Raw genomic sequence first — 15,310 nt, 5'->3', positions numbered from 1 at the left:
CACAGAGAATATTACATACATACACACATACCCACACCCACACATACACACAGATCCAGTCCAAAAAGCATCTTTGTTATGTAGCACCCAAACCATATGATACTTTCTATAGAAGTCAAGTATTCTCCAAGGCATACAATACTGAAGACATTTCCTACATAGAAGTTTCCCAAAAGTTCCCACCTTCTGTACCAACACCAAACACACTAATATTACAAGGAATTTTCATAATACTTTGGGTTTGTATTGGCAGCTTATGAACTTGCTGTGTCAAACTATAAGCCTGTTTCAAGCTGTGTCAAAATGTGTCAAACTGTAAAACAATGTCAAACTTCAAAATCGTGTCAAACTGAACTACAGGCCTTACTAGACAAGCCCTGCTGGGACTCACCACCGGGCTGGATTGTGAGTGCTGATGACGTAGGTGCCAGGCCGCGTGCCATCTATGGATGATGACGAGTACTTTGCCAGTACTGCATTGGGGTCGTCGTTTCCCTCCACTCTGTTCGACGAGGTGGAAAAACAGGTTAATGGGAGATAGAAAACAGTGAAAGAAGAAATGAAAAGAAAAAGGATGAGAAGAGGAGAACTGAAGAGGCAGGAAGACAGGGAGGGAAGAAGGGAGGTGGTGCACTGAGACACATTAACACTACAAGAATGATTCCTGCATGAGTATCTAGGTTTCTGTGAGTCAAAATAAACTGTGGCACTTTAGAGTGACAAATTAGAGACAATGGCATGGTGGTATCTTATTGAAACAGACACATTATTGAAACATATTGTGTAAAAATGTCTATTCAACTTAGTAGATTCTTATATAGACTAAAGAGGGCTTGAGCACAGAAGAGACCTATACTGCTATTGCTTAATGTTAAAAAGACAGATAGGGCTTGGTTGCTCATTGTTAAGAAGACAGAATACAAGACAGACAGGAGACAGCTGAGCCCAGTCTTACGTGACATTGGTGGATGGCAGATCAGGGAACATTTCAAACACTCGCGGGTAGATCACACTGTAGAGGGTGTGCCTGATGTAGTCCAGAAGCTCACTCTTGCTGCTGAACCCAAAGCTGGTGTCTGCCTTGAGGGCCTGGCTGATCTCCGCGAAGGTCTTGCCCTCCATGTCAATCTCTGCTGCGGTCTGTGAAGTGAGGTGGGTGACTAATATAACAGTTTCAATATAAGTAATGTATGTGATATGGAAGCTTTTCTCAAATGTAAAAGTTTCAATACAAGTACTGAATATAAGGAATGGAAGCTCTTTTCAAATGCAGCAGTTCCAGTAAAATTAATGTGTGTGTTATGGAAATTCTTCTCAAACAAAGCATTTAGAAACATATTTGGTATGGTGTCAATTCTGTTTCAAGCGTCATCACTTTTCTGGTCAATTCCCATGTGTTTTCCTAAAGCAGGCACTGTACCTTCTGTGCCTCCTCCTCCACCCGGGCCACCTCTGTCATGCCCAGCGTGTGTATCTCCTGCGGTGTCAGGTTGGTGCTGGTGTGGAACTTGAGACACGCCCGGTAGTAGTCCTCGCCGCCGGGCAGGGACGTCACCGCCTCCTCACTACGAGTGGCCGGCAGGTATTCACTCTGTGGGTTATAATATGAAAGGTAAACTCCATTGTACTTCATAATGTTTTTTCCCTTTGAGCCCCATAATAATGCACATGGCAGTGTTCTTGTAGTGTTCCTCTTACAGTGGTCCTCTCCTATAGATTAAAACTTATAAGTAGCACTGACTTGTAGGATATGTGGCTTTATGCAAGCCTATCTATCCACCTATCTATGCACATAAAAGGTTTTGATTAAGTAATGGAGCAAATTCCTGTCTGTTTTGGCTCTTTGAACTCACCACTATAAAGTCCCGGATCTTCTTGAAGGAGGGCATCAGGTCCTGCTTGATCCTTTCCTGCGCCTGCTGCCTCAGCGTGGTTCTGCACAAGACATGCACTTCAATGGTTACCAGTGTATGAGTGTAAGCAGCAGACTCTAGACAAGGGTGACAACACACACAGCATGGACATTGTCAAATTGGAAGCTGTTCAATGTAGGGTAACAAAGATGAGCTCCTCCTTGCACAATAAACTTTATGATTGCATCTCTTGACATGTTTGCTCTTGAAAAACAGTACCTCCAAGGGAAACTGATCTAATGTTTGAAAATACTGAATGTCCTAAAAAAAAGATAGTTCAAGCCGAGAACACACATCCCCCCCCCCCCCGACACATACATACTAACGCACACACCTTTGTTCTGTGGTGATGGTGTGGGGCATGTGAATGAATGGCTTGTAGAACACCGAGTCTTCCACAGCGCCGCTGAAGCTGTCCAGCTGGTCCACCACCCCAACCTGTGAGTGGGGAGGAGGTGGTGCCTATACTCTGTTCATGACTGTTAATTTCATAGCAAAGAATTCAAGGGCAAGGATGACACAGAAATGTAATCAGTCATTGCTACAAAGAAGAGTACACACTCACCAAGTCCCACCCACACCCACACATTATTATCTATTACTGAAAGGAGGAGGTGAGGTCAGGGAGTTAAGAGGTGACGAGAAGAAAATTGAGAAAGGGAAAACATAGTAATAATACAAAAAAAATATACACCTCTCCCCATACAAATATAAATACATGGAATAAATTAGCAGAAAAGGTGGTGGAGGCAAATATAGTGTGCGGCAACTTAAGGAAAAACTGGATACATATAGATTTTGAGAAAGGGCTATAAAAGTGTAGCTCAGACCCAATACGTATACGGCAGCCAAGCAAATACCTTACTCACATACACAGTTAGATAATGGTAGATTTGAAGGAAGGTCAGCATGAAATTTACTGACATCCTAAGACTACCCACATGCTGTCCTGAAGGCCACCCATCAACCCGGACCCTAGAAGAAATCGTCCAAGTGAATCAAGAATGAGTTCCGGGGAGCAGCATGACCCAAGAATAAATGGCGCCACTATAAAAACTGCCTGGGCCATGACCGGCTTGGGCCAACCACCAGGCACCTGAAGAAAGCCTACCGGTGCTATAGGCGAACACGTAAGACAAAAACAAACTATAACTAGGTAAAAACAACTAGGTAAACACACACACACTTACCAAGGACCAGTTTGAGGGCATGAGGCCGCTTTCGATGTTGCCTTTGAGTAGTGCGAGGATCTCCTGTGCCTGCCGCGGGAACTCTCCGTACCTGAGGCGGGATGAGAGGAGGAAATAAATAAGGTGTTCAGCTTGTGGGACAAAAGCTTTATGGAGGAGACTTCATGGAAGATGGACATAAAGTCACAAAAAAACAACAGGTAGCATATCCAAATACAGTCGTCCCTCAAATAGTACGGTTTCCAATAGTTCGGTTTTGGTTTTATGTGAATTTTCTAAGAAGATTTTTAAGGATTTTTAAATATCCCATTGAACAGGAAATTTAAAAATCCTAAAAGATCTTCCACGACAATCCGTATAAAACTGAAACCGAACTATTGGAAACCGTACTATTTGAGGGACGGCTGTACAGTGATGCCCTGAGAAAGAGAAAAAAGGGAGAACAAAACTGCGAAAGAGGGAGAGAGGGCAAAACAGAAAAAAAGAAAATGAGCAAATCAGAAAAAAATAATGGGAGCAAAAAAAAAAAAAAAAGAGTGCAAAACAGAATACAATAATGGAAGAGAATAAACAAAAACTCATGGGAGGGCAAAACAAAAGTATTATGAGAGAGTGTGAACAAATGAGGAAAAAAGAAAGAAGTAACGGAGCACAGACGACAAACAAGGAAACAGAAAAGTGATCATAAACTAAAGAAACAGATAGAGCTCTGTCCTAAAAGCTCACATGCTGCAAACATAAGCAGGAAAGTAACAAGACACAGAGAGGGGAGCAAATCGTCACCTTCGTAAAGAAACCGCCCAAGTCATTATTTTCTACTTTTCAGGGAATCAGAAAAGAACTGTCATTATCTCATTTGGCTTAAGATTTTGGCAGAAATGAAAAGGCCAATTCTAGAACACCCAAACCCTGAATGACGAAGGCAACTACACAAAATTGGGCGTCACATGTTGAAAAATTGATGTACACAAAAACCTGGAAATCGCTGAAAAATGACTTAGGCAATTATTTTGAGGGTGATGATATTCCTCTCTGCATCTTGGGTAGGTAATCTCCTCTTCAGTAGTTGGGCTCACGGGACTCACCCACTCAGCACTCATCAAGCTCCCAGCAAAAACCCTCACCGTGACAGCAGCTTCTGGTAGTCGTTGTACTCCTGCAGCACCATCTGTTTCTGCACCATATTCCTGAAGTTGATCTGTGGCCCGTCCATTAGGTTGACGGGAGCATAGTACCTGTAATATAGACAGGCGGACATTATATGGTCATACAAGATGGCGACACTGTAAAAACACTTGCCTGAGCTATTACGAACTGGGGCCAATCTACAGGCATGCCAAGAAAGTCTACTGGTGCTATAGGCTGAATGTGAAAAAAATTAAAACTGGGATACAAACAGATTGATTCTCTTCTCTAACTGACTGGTTGACTGATTGGTGGACTGATGGAGTGGCTGACTGTCTGGCTATAACTGATGCTGATAAATAAGAAAATGTATTAATATGTAGCTACACAAGATAAAATTAACTGTTCTCTCTCTCTCTCTCTCTCTCCACACCCACCCACCCATCCATCCTTCCCCCCCCCCTACCCACACCCACACCCACCTCTGTTTCACACACTTTCTCTTTTCCACCCACATACACACAAAAAAAGATTGCTGTGGCTTTGCATAATAATTAGACTCACTTCATGTAGGGGAAGTTGTCGATGAAGGTGATCATCTCGTCCTTGAACACCTTGAGGTTCACCAGGTCATCAGGCGACAGCAGGCTGGTGTCGATCTCATAGGCCCGTTGTAGGAACTCCTCACATTTGGCCTGTCAAACACAAATACACAGTCAGTCATCATCACCATCATCATCACTGAGGCAGAAGACTTCTCCAGCATCCTCAACCTCCCAGCTTTGTCCCTTTTAAACATTACATCCTCCCTTTCACGGCTCTCCTACTTCCCCTTCCCTTGGTATTAAACACTCTGGCGGGGCACTTCAACATACCTTCCTGCTTTCGAAGTGCTTCATGCTTAAAGAGTCGAGGCGACCAGCTGTGTTGTCGTTGATGCCAACCTGAGGAAAGACACACATAAGCAGAGTTGTCAAAAATGTACATTAAGAAAAGAAGAATATAGTTATATATGATAAGCTCATCTCTATTCTGTCTAGCCTCCTAATGCAGTGGTCAAACATATACAACAAGGGGTAAGACTCTAGCTAAGTAGACCAAACTCATCTTTTTGCTGCCAAACTTCATAATGCAAGACTTATTCAAAATCTTCACCATTTTTATGCTATCCTCCTTCCTAATGCATGACTTATTAGAGCTGTCAAACATATACATACTGGGTACATTAAAAGGCAAGGGTAGGTTATAGCTAGATATGACAAGCTCATCTCTGTGCTGTTCAGTTAAAGGGTCACAAAAAGTTAAAGACTTTGAAGGTGATAATGGATCTCCTTCACTTATAAGACCATTTTTTCCCTTTCCTTTTGCGTATCTTTGCTGCAGTAGTGTTATGTAGGTACTGCCATTCCATGAAGTCTAGGGAGTTTTACATCCAGCTTCTACTAAGACTTTGTAGGTACCATGTTCTACTCTCATTATCTTTGTAGGTATGCGCCACCTACGCCTCCATGTTCTACTCAGTGGTTAGCACGCCTAGCTACGAATTAACGGGCCTGGGTTTGAATTCTAGCCTGGGCAGTCGGCGTGCAGTTCACCCAACTGTTCATCCTCCCTTTCCAGCAGGTTGATAAATAGGGAAGGTAAACTGTGATAACTCAGATGTGCTTACTGTGCGTCTCTGGGTGATGGGTTACTTCCCACCACAGGCAAAAGTGCCAATGTAACGGAGAGGAGCATTGAGACAACGCAGCGTCCTCCAAGTGTTCGTTTACAAGAAACAAAACAGCATTGCCGCTTGCTATGCAAAGTACTCAACAACTTTCTTGAGCCTACGGCAACAAATTTTATATTCTACACATAGTGTTTATTTAGTTTTACAAAATAAAGTCTCGGGAATTCTTTTTCCACATTTAGCACCAGCAGACTGATCATCAAAAGGGTTTCCATCAAGATTTCCACCAGAATGCCCCAACTTTCCAATGCCTACAAGACAAGTGGTATGTTACGGGCGGAATGGCATCAAGGCAGCGACGCGTAAAACTCTACGGGCACAGCCAGCCGCGTTTACATTACTTGACGGCTCTAATGACGTGAACATTTCATTCATTCACCCAACAACAGATTTATTCTACATTACAATATTAGTCACATATTAGCAATCTCTCTCTCTCTCTCTCTCTCTCTCTCTCTCTCTCTCTCTCTCTCTCTCTCTCTCTCTCTCTCTCTCTCTCTCTCTCTCTCTCTCTCTCTCTCTCTCTCTCTCTCTCTCTCTCTCTCTCTCTCCATCCCTCACTGACCTGCGTGGCAAACTGCGGGTAGTCCTGAGTCTTCCAGTGCCAGTAGTCTTGGAAGAGGGCGAGCAACTCAGGGCGGGGGGTGGCCAAGGGCGGCGGGGGAGGGGAGGGCACGGCCAGCACCAGCCCCGCCGCGCCTATGAGCACCAGCGTCAGGAAGGGTTGGCTCGCTGCTCGGTGCCTCATAGCTGTCTGCAGGGGGAGAGAATGAAAGTGTAAGAGGGAGAGAGTGCGAGAGGGAGTGTGAGATATGGAGAGAGAGATGGATAGATAGATAGATAGATAGATAGATAAGCAGATAGATATATAGATAGAAATAGATATATGGATAGTTGATAGATAGATAGGTAAATAGATATATAAACAGATGGATATAGATAGATAGATAGATAGAGTGTAAAAGAGAGAGAGAGAGAGAGAGAGAGAGAGAGAGAGAGAGAGAGAGAGAGAGAGAGAGAGAGAGAGAGAGAGAGAGAGAGAGAGAGAGAGAGAGAGATAACACATACCATCACCACCATCACCACACGAATATCACAAGTACTAACACCACCACCGCCACCACACATCTGCGCATCCTTTTAGAGCACGGCTGATGCACCGAAGACGAACACTTGTGGATGTAATCAGATGCGCACATACAAATAATTACAAAAAAAGACCGGGTGAAAGATTTAGCTAATTTTGTATGTGGATGTTTGTGAATGCAGTTATGTGATACGAAACTGATGTGCAAAAAAATGATAATATATGTATAGATAATCTGACGGCTTATGAATATGTAAACCACGAAATTCTATAGATGACAGAACCGAATAAAAAAGTAACAGCCCCCGATTTTCCTCCTTCCTTCTTTCTAATCGAATCGAATCTTTCTATTCTAAATCTAATCTAATTCTTTAAAGCGTAACAACCCGAATTTCCTTATTTCTTTCTTACCATCAAAATAGTGCTAATAGTAGTAGCAGCGACATCGATCTTTTTTTGTTTCCTCTTTTTATGCCCTTCAGCTGCCTCCTTTCCCGTAAAAAAAGATGATTGCCTAGAACTACAAATTTTGACTCATTAAACTAGAAATCTTGACCATTAAAACACACAAGGAGCAGCGCCAGCAGGTATTTTTGGTTTCCTTTTTCTTATGCCTTTCAGTTACCTCCTTTCCCGTAAAAAAAAAAAATTACCTAGAACTACAAATTTTGACTCATTAAACTAGAAATCTTGACCATTAAAACACACAACGAGCAGCGCCAGTGGGTATTTTTTGGTTTCCTTTTTATTATGCCTTTCAACTGTCAATCTTTCCCGTAAAAAAATGATTGCCTAAAACTAGAAATCTTGACTCACTAAACTAGAAATCTTGACCATTAAAACACACAACGAGCAGGGCCATCGCTCTTTTTTGTTTCCTTTTTTTTCTGCCCTAGAGTTGCTTCCTTTCCCGTAAAAAATCATTGTCTAAAATTATAAATATTGACTCACTAAACTAGATATCTTGACTCACTACAGGAGCGCTGATTCGCCCGCCCGCTCGGGACCAGAAGTAAGAAGTAAGTAATTATTTGTTTCTAAAGCGACTATTTACAGTTGATGATACGTAGGTTACTGATCATGAGGATAAGGATGGTGAAAATGACAACAAGAAGAAAGGTAACAAGAAAAAATAAAAACAGTAAAAAGTTAACGAAAAAACAACAACGAACATTAGTAGTCATAATAACTACTACTACTACTACTACTACTACTACTACTACTACTACTACTACTACTACTACTACTACTACTACTACCACAGCTAATAAATGTGCTTGGGTGAATCATTCCTCCGCGGTGGCTGAACAGATAGCGAGACGGCCCCGCGTTCAGGCGGACGCGAGTTCAATCCCCGACCGGTGCCACCAAGCTGGGATTTTTCAGCCGCCGCCGAGTGGCTTAAAACTACCCACATGCTGTCCAGAAGACCACCTATCAACCCGGACTCTAGATTTTAGAATTAAAGATGAGCTCCGGGAGGGCAGCATGAGCCAATGCAAAATGGCGCCACTATAAACACTCGCCTGCGCCAGAACGGGCTGGGCCGACCATCGGCCGGGAAGAAGCCTTGGACCGACCATCAGGATCCACCGGGAAGAAGCCTACCGGCTCAATAGGCCAAGACGTAAAAAAAAAAAAGAAAGTGTCAGGCCCCTTTCACACGAGCGGTTTCTGCCAGCATGAAAATATCGATAGAAGATAAAAAGAGAGGCAACATCGCGGCGGAATTTAAGAGGTAGAAGGCTATCAGTAGGAGGAGGAGAGCTGAAGAGACGAAGAGCCTTACTCCACTCTGTCCAGAATTGCGCCGGTAGGCTTGCTTAAGGGGCCTGGATGGTATTCGGCCCCAGCCCGTCATGGCGCAGGCAAGTGTTTATAGTGGCGTCATCTTCTCTTGATAGAAATTAAAGGGAAATAGATGAAGCGTGACGTGAGTGATAGATGTAAATAGAGAAGGAATGGTAGGAAGAAACGACTCCTTACGAAAGATCGGAAAAGCTGAGGAAGATGTTACGTCAAGGGGAGAGATTGCATTAGAGAAAATCTGACAGCAATTGAAGGGAAATAAGGGAAGCGGGACGTAAAGGACATGAGTATACAGAGAAGGCACGGCGGGAAGAAACAACAACTCCATTACGAAAGATCGGAAAAGCTGAGGAAGACGTGACGGCAAGGGAACAGACTGCATTAGAGAAAATTTAACAGCGAAAGGCTTGAAGGCAGCGGAATGTGAATGAGAGGAATAAATTGAGACAGCAGAGCAGGAAGAAAAAGCGACCTCATAGGAAAGATGGGAAAAGATGTTACGTCGATAATAGATTCATAACCGAAGACAGACTTAACAGATTTTGAACGGAAATGGAGAAAAGGAAACGTGAAGGATAGACTAAACAGATCGCCATAAGACCAGGAAGAAGTAACCTCAAAGCAAAGACGAAGACGAAGAAGAGGATGTCATGTCAAGGGAATAGATTGCATTTGGGAAGACACTTAACAGAGATTTTGAACGTAAATGGAGAAAGCGAAATGTGAAGGATAGACTAAACAGAGTCGCCATAAGACCAGGAAGGAGCAGTAACCTCAAAGCAAAGACGAAAAAGAGGATGCCATTGAGATTGAAGGGAAATGGGAGAAGTGGAACGTGAAGGGGGAAGGAGGAAGAGTAAACCTGAGGGACAGTGACCTCAGGGAAGCCGAAGACGAAGATGTCACGTCAAGAGAACATCACCTAACTCAACCATCATTTCTCTCTCACGTAAGAACCCACTGCAACCCAAACCTCCTCCAGCTCATCCATGCACTCCAGACCCAATCAACGCTTGCAATTTCTCAGGAACAACAAGAGGAGCGTCCGAGGAAAGAAGATGTCACGTCGAGAACATCACCTAACTCAACCATCACTTCGCTCCCTCATAAAGGCACACTACAACCCAAACCTCGGCCAGCTCATCCATGCACCCAATCAACGTATGCAATTTCTCAGGAACAACGAGAGGAGCGTCCGAGGAAGGAGGGTTTGTGGTGGGTGGCGGGGAGCTTTGTCGAATAGGTGGAGTGGGATAATTGAAGGGGAGGCCGACTAGCGCGAAAGGGGAAAGTCATCATCATTATCCACCCCCCCCTCCACTCACCCCCTTGTCACCTGGTCATCACCGCCGCCACCACCGCAAATGGCAGACGGAGGAAGTTAAATGATTCAGCAACACAACGCGACTAGGAGAAGGAAAACACTGCACGCCACGGAAGGCTGATAGTTAGAAGAGGAGGAGGAGGCAGAGAAGGGAAGGAAGGCGGTGTAGGTATAGGGAAAAGCAGCCAGATAGGGGATGAGAGAGAGAGAGAGAGAGAGAGAGATAGGGAGAGAAATGCAGAGTGTTAAGAATATCAAGTGTACTAGAGGGAAAAATAAGCAGAGCAGCAGCCACGTATATCAGAGAGAGGAAGAGAGAGAAAGAGATGCAGAGTGTTAAGAATATGAAATTAGGAAAATGATAAACGAAGGGAAAAGGAAGGTACAGTTTGAATGTGGGTGAAAAAGAAAGAGAGCCAGACAGAAACAGAAAAAAAGAAAGAGTCAGAAATAGAGATAAATAGATGAATGGATAGATAGATGGATAGAGAAAGGTCAAATACTTCTATCAATCTATCTATCTATGGAAGTATATTTATCTACCTATAAGTATCCGTCTGTCTGTCTGTATACATGGATTCTGTCTCAATATCTGTATGTATGTACTGATGAATCTCTCTCTCTCTCTCTCTCTCTCTCTCTCTCTCTCTCTCTCTCTCTCTCTCTCTCTCTCTTCTCCCTATGTATGTATATATGTATCTATCTCTCTGTCTGTCTGTCTGTCTGTCTCTCTCTCTCTCTTCCTCCCTCTCTCTGTGACTGTATGTATTTATCGGAGCGCGGCGGCATATCCAGTAGCAAAGAGGCGGGGAGCGGGAGGAGGGGCGGCGGGGGAGGCAGGGATGGCGGGGCGGCGGACGGGACAGGGGGGCAGGGGTGGCGGGGCGGCGGACGGGGTAATGACAGTTATTGTGCATTTCTCATTACCGACGACAAGTGGCAAGGGACTGCGAAGGTGGTGACGGGCCGACCTGCGCTGCCTTCCCTCCCTCCCTCCCTTGCTCGGTCTGTCTGCCTGTTCCTCCGTCTGCCTGCCTGCCCGAGTGACTTCGTTTTTTCTATTCTCTCTCTCTTGTTCTATCTATCTATCTCACATATTATCTCTGTCTTATATAGGATGAACCCTCCCTGCCTGCCTCCCCCTCCCTCCCTCCCTCGTCCGGCTGGCCTCTTCCGTCTGTCTGCCTGCCTGCCTTTATTTTCTGTTCTCTCTCTGACTCTCTATCTCTCTTTCCCATGTATAGCATCACTCCCTCACATCGTCACGTCTATACTATTCCTCTCCTTCCTCCTTCAAAATGTCGTCTACTTTTGGTAAATTCTGTTACGAACTTTGGATTCTTAGGTTACATCTTCTTACTCTCTGTTGTTGTCCTCCTCCTCCTCCTAATCACTCACGCTTCTACGCACATACACACACACTACGTCACACAGGTGGTCAGTTAGTATATCAAATTCAGGTGTGTGTGTTTATGTAATTGAGAGAGAGAGAGAGAGAGAGAGAGAGAGAGAGAGAGAGAGAGAGAGAGAGAGAGAGAGAGAGAGAGAGTGTTTCACCAGAGACCCAGGTGTGCTACCCTTTTATTAGAACACCTGACTAATCGCTCACTAAAGTTCCGTCACCGAACTATCTACTTATCTATCTATCCATCTGTCTATTGATCAATCGAGCAAATACTGAGGATCACGACTGTGGTGCTTCAATAATGGCTCTGCACGGGTTATTTAGAACAGGCGAGGTGAAGGTTTGATTTGTGGTAAAGATAAAGGTAAAGGCAGGTACATACGCCATAACTGCGCGTGATTGCGGTGCTCATCTCCGATCTGTTGGGCCTTTGAGCCTGAGGTAGGTAAGACCCCGGGACATGGGCCATTGTGAAATCCGGTATTGCCACGGTTTACTTTCTTCAGGTTTCCCCGGGTACCCATCTATCCACCAGCTCGAAAGGAAGGATGAGAAGCGGGGTGAGTTGCATGCTGACTACTCGGCCCGGGATTCGAACCTAGGCACGCGGAGTGGGAGCTAGACACGCTGACCACGAGACCACGGAGGCGCTGATTATTATTATTATTATTATTATTGCTATTATTATTTTCTTCTTCTTCTTCCTATTATTATTATTATTATTATTATTATTATTATTATTATTATTATTATTATTATATTATTGGGATCCATGAAAGGGCAACAAGGGAAAATGAAAATGATTAATATGGATCTAAGCAGAGCCCCCTCGATGAGCAGACATGGATATAGAGAAATAAACGAGACAGCGACAGTAAAATAAGAAGGGTGAAAAAAGGGGGGACAAAAACAAGAGTTACGGCCACGGAAAGTGATTGCCAAAGCTGGAGGGGAACAATGAAAAATGATTGAGAGTTCAGCGACACGTGAAGCCACGGCTGACTCATTCTGACTCATAAAGACTTGATAACTTGTACAGCCAGTAATGTCCGGGAAGAAGAGTTAGGTTAGGGGGATATGGTATTATCTGCACGTGGCCTCAGTGCTTATCTCCGTCGCATTGGCCCTTGAGCCTGTAGCGCGAAGTAATCCAGCACCTCGTAGGTAGGTGTGACATCCAGGTTACCACAGTTAACTTTCCCCAGGTTTCCCCAGCCCGAAAGGAAGGATGGACAGCTGGATGGACTGCACGCCGACTGCCTAGGCCCGCGGATTCGTAACTAGGCATGCTAAACACTTCACCACGGAGGCGGACGACTCATAGGCATGTTTAATTGTACCATGGCCTTACTAGATCATGGTAGCTCGCAAGGCTCTTCACTACGTTATAAGGTGTTGCTACAAGAACAAGGGGACTCGATAATAAGGCAATAATAGCGATGTGGACAGCACCGCAACAACCAACATCGGCGTGGAAAATATTGTAGAGAAGGTAAGAGAGAAAAGTGAGTCGTTAGTGCTGTCATTGGCCTCGGAAAACCGTGTCTGTGTGAAGAAAAGGAGGAGAAAGTAAGGCGGTAGTTGCAAAAGTTGATAAAGGAAGAGAAAATCAGGAGTTGACAAGAGAAGACGCTACTCAGCCTGTCGTTAATAGAAAGTTTGAGTCGGGAATGTATATTATTACCTTTATTATAAGAACACAAGAACATTAGAACGTAAGGAGCTTGCAAGAGACCGCTATTATCATTATTACTATTATTATTATTATTGTTGTTATTATTGCAATCAGTATTCTTATTGTCATTCTCTCTCTCTCTCTCTCTCTCTCTCTCTCTCTCTCTCTCTCTCTCTCTCTCTCTCTCTCTCTCTCTCTCTCTCTCTCTCTCTCTCTCTCTCTCTCTCTCTCTCTCTCTCACACACACACACACACACACACACACACACACACACACACACATATACACCCACATAACAACCCCCTCCCCCACACACCTCCCTCCTCCCCCCAACCCCCCAAAACACCTTTCCCCTCCCCCAACCACAAAGTACACTTTCTCCTCCTCACCCCCTCTCACACACACACATACATACATACATACACACACACACCATCCATCATCATTCCAGGCAAGAAGGAAGAAAGACACGCCAGGTAGACACTCTCTAACACACTACACTGCCTTTCCCCTCCCTCCCCAACCTTGCCCATCGCCGCACGAGTCACCCAACGCCACCGCCCCAACACCACAGCCAAGCAGGAAACATCGCACGCAACAACAACAACACACACAGCAGCAGCGATTTGCACACTGGTCCAGGCGGGGCGGGGCGAGGCAAGGGTTATATTCTTAAACACGTCGGGACCCAAGCACACATATTTGACAAGGCTTTCGTAGGTGTTTTGGGCATTTCCAGGAGTAGTTTTATGACCCCGGTGGTAGTCTGACCCTTCTTCTGCACCATGAACCTAAAAACACCCCCCAGAAAACCCGATTGATCTCTTTTTCGGCCTTTGGAAATAGTTGTAGTGAGAGTCGAAAGCATCTGAGAATACCGCGCCAGCAGCTGTCCGGTGCGCCGCTAGAGGCCATGCACGCTGCAGCGCCTCAACTCACCGGCCGGGCGGGACAAGTTTATTTACCGACGGTTCAAAGCAATGGATCGGTGAGCTCTTCTAATCTCCGCGCCTCCACGCCTCCCGCATAGCAATGACCCGACGGCTTGATGGATGGATTGGCGGGTAAAAGCTGGTCTTTGGACTTTGTGTTGGTATGTATTTTCATTGTTTGGGAAAAGACGTGTTTCGTTATTTTTACAGTACAAGAGACAGACAGGCGGACAATGGAGGGCAAAACAGATAGAAGATATAGAGAGATAGATAGATAGATAGACAGATAGATAGATATATAGATAGATAGAGATAGTGAGAGATAGATAGAGAGAGAGAGAGAGAGAGAGAGAGAGAGAGAGAGAGAGAGAGAGAGAGAGAGAGAGAGAGAGAGAGAATGCTGACAGACATCTAATGCTCAATCAACGTCAGTCTCAATACAATCAGGTTTTATATTAAGCGTCAGTCAGTTGGCCGGTCATTTACGATTAACACTCATGGGGCCTTCAGTGAATCAGACGAGTATATCAACACCGACATATCAACAGCGATCGTTCATTATTAAGTCACTCAGTCTTTCAATAAGTGTCTTCTCCTCCTGATGCTACACACACGCGTCAATACAGGTGATCCAAGTTGTCAGAGTCGGGGCCAATGTATCTAGGAGTGAGAGTATGTTTATGTATGTATGTAAAAGTCTGTATTAGGGTATGAATGTGGGCTACAAGTATATAAAAGTATGTATGTATAGGTATTTATGTGTGTTCTAAGTTGTAGTATGTATAAGGTAAGTGAGTCAAGTAATACTAAATGAAACAAGAGACTATAACATCATGAATATAAGTATATATAAGTGTTTGTATAAATATGTATGTATCTGTATATATAAGTAGTAGTTTGTATAAGTCAGTCAAGCAATAACAGTTCGAACAGTGATTTAATAAACCATGAATCGCCAAAAGACATACAACTTTGCAATCACCATCATCGTCATTCGTTTCTCATCAATGTTCAAATTTTTGCCATTTGCTTAGACGTCCCAGTGCCACTCTCCAGCTGTTTCTGTCAAGTGTTTCCTTCTCATTACTTAACACACAGAGCGACTAATTAGTCCTCC

General features: G+C 44.2%; 1 protein-coding gene across 4 annotated transcripts in view; it reads right to left on the bottom strand.

Annotated features, from left to right (window-relative positions):
* Positions 1-15,310, bottom strand: part of LOC126998670 (uncharacterized) — a 104,847-nt gene that overhangs the window by 2,849 nt on the left and 86,688 nt on the right. For all 4 annotated transcript variants that reach the window (XM_050860645.1, XM_050860647.1, XM_050860649.1 and 1 more), the window contains 10 exons: positions 6,526-6,714; positions 5,104-5,172; positions 4,793-4,923; positions 4,228-4,338; positions 3,104-3,194; positions 2,248-2,351; positions 1,854-1,935; positions 1,421-1,591; positions 956-1,140; positions 392-502 (listed from right to left, as the gene is read on the bottom strand). In XM_050860645.1, the coding sequence (XP_050716602.1) occupies positions 392-502; positions 956-1,140; positions 1,421-1,591; positions 1,854-1,935; positions 2,248-2,351; positions 3,104-3,194; positions 4,228-4,338; positions 4,793-4,923; positions 5,104-5,172; positions 6,526-6,714 (1,244 nt within the window). The remainder of the gene's footprint in view (positions 1-391; positions 503-955; positions 1,141-1,420; positions 1,592-1,853; positions 1,936-2,247; positions 2,352-3,103; positions 3,195-4,227; positions 4,339-4,792; positions 4,924-5,103; positions 5,173-6,525; positions 6,715-15,310) is intronic.

This window comes from Eriocheir sinensis, chromosome 14 (genome assembly GCF_024679095.1).
Source record: "Eriocheir sinensis breed Jianghai 21 chromosome 14, ASM2467909v1, whole genome shotgun sequence".
Classification (NCBI taxonomy): domain Eukaryota; kingdom Metazoa; phylum Arthropoda; class Malacostraca; order Decapoda; family Varunidae; genus Eriocheir; species Eriocheir sinensis.
The sequence above is the reverse complement of the archived record's forward strand: the minus strand, read 5'-3'. Positions and strand labels throughout refer to the sequence as shown.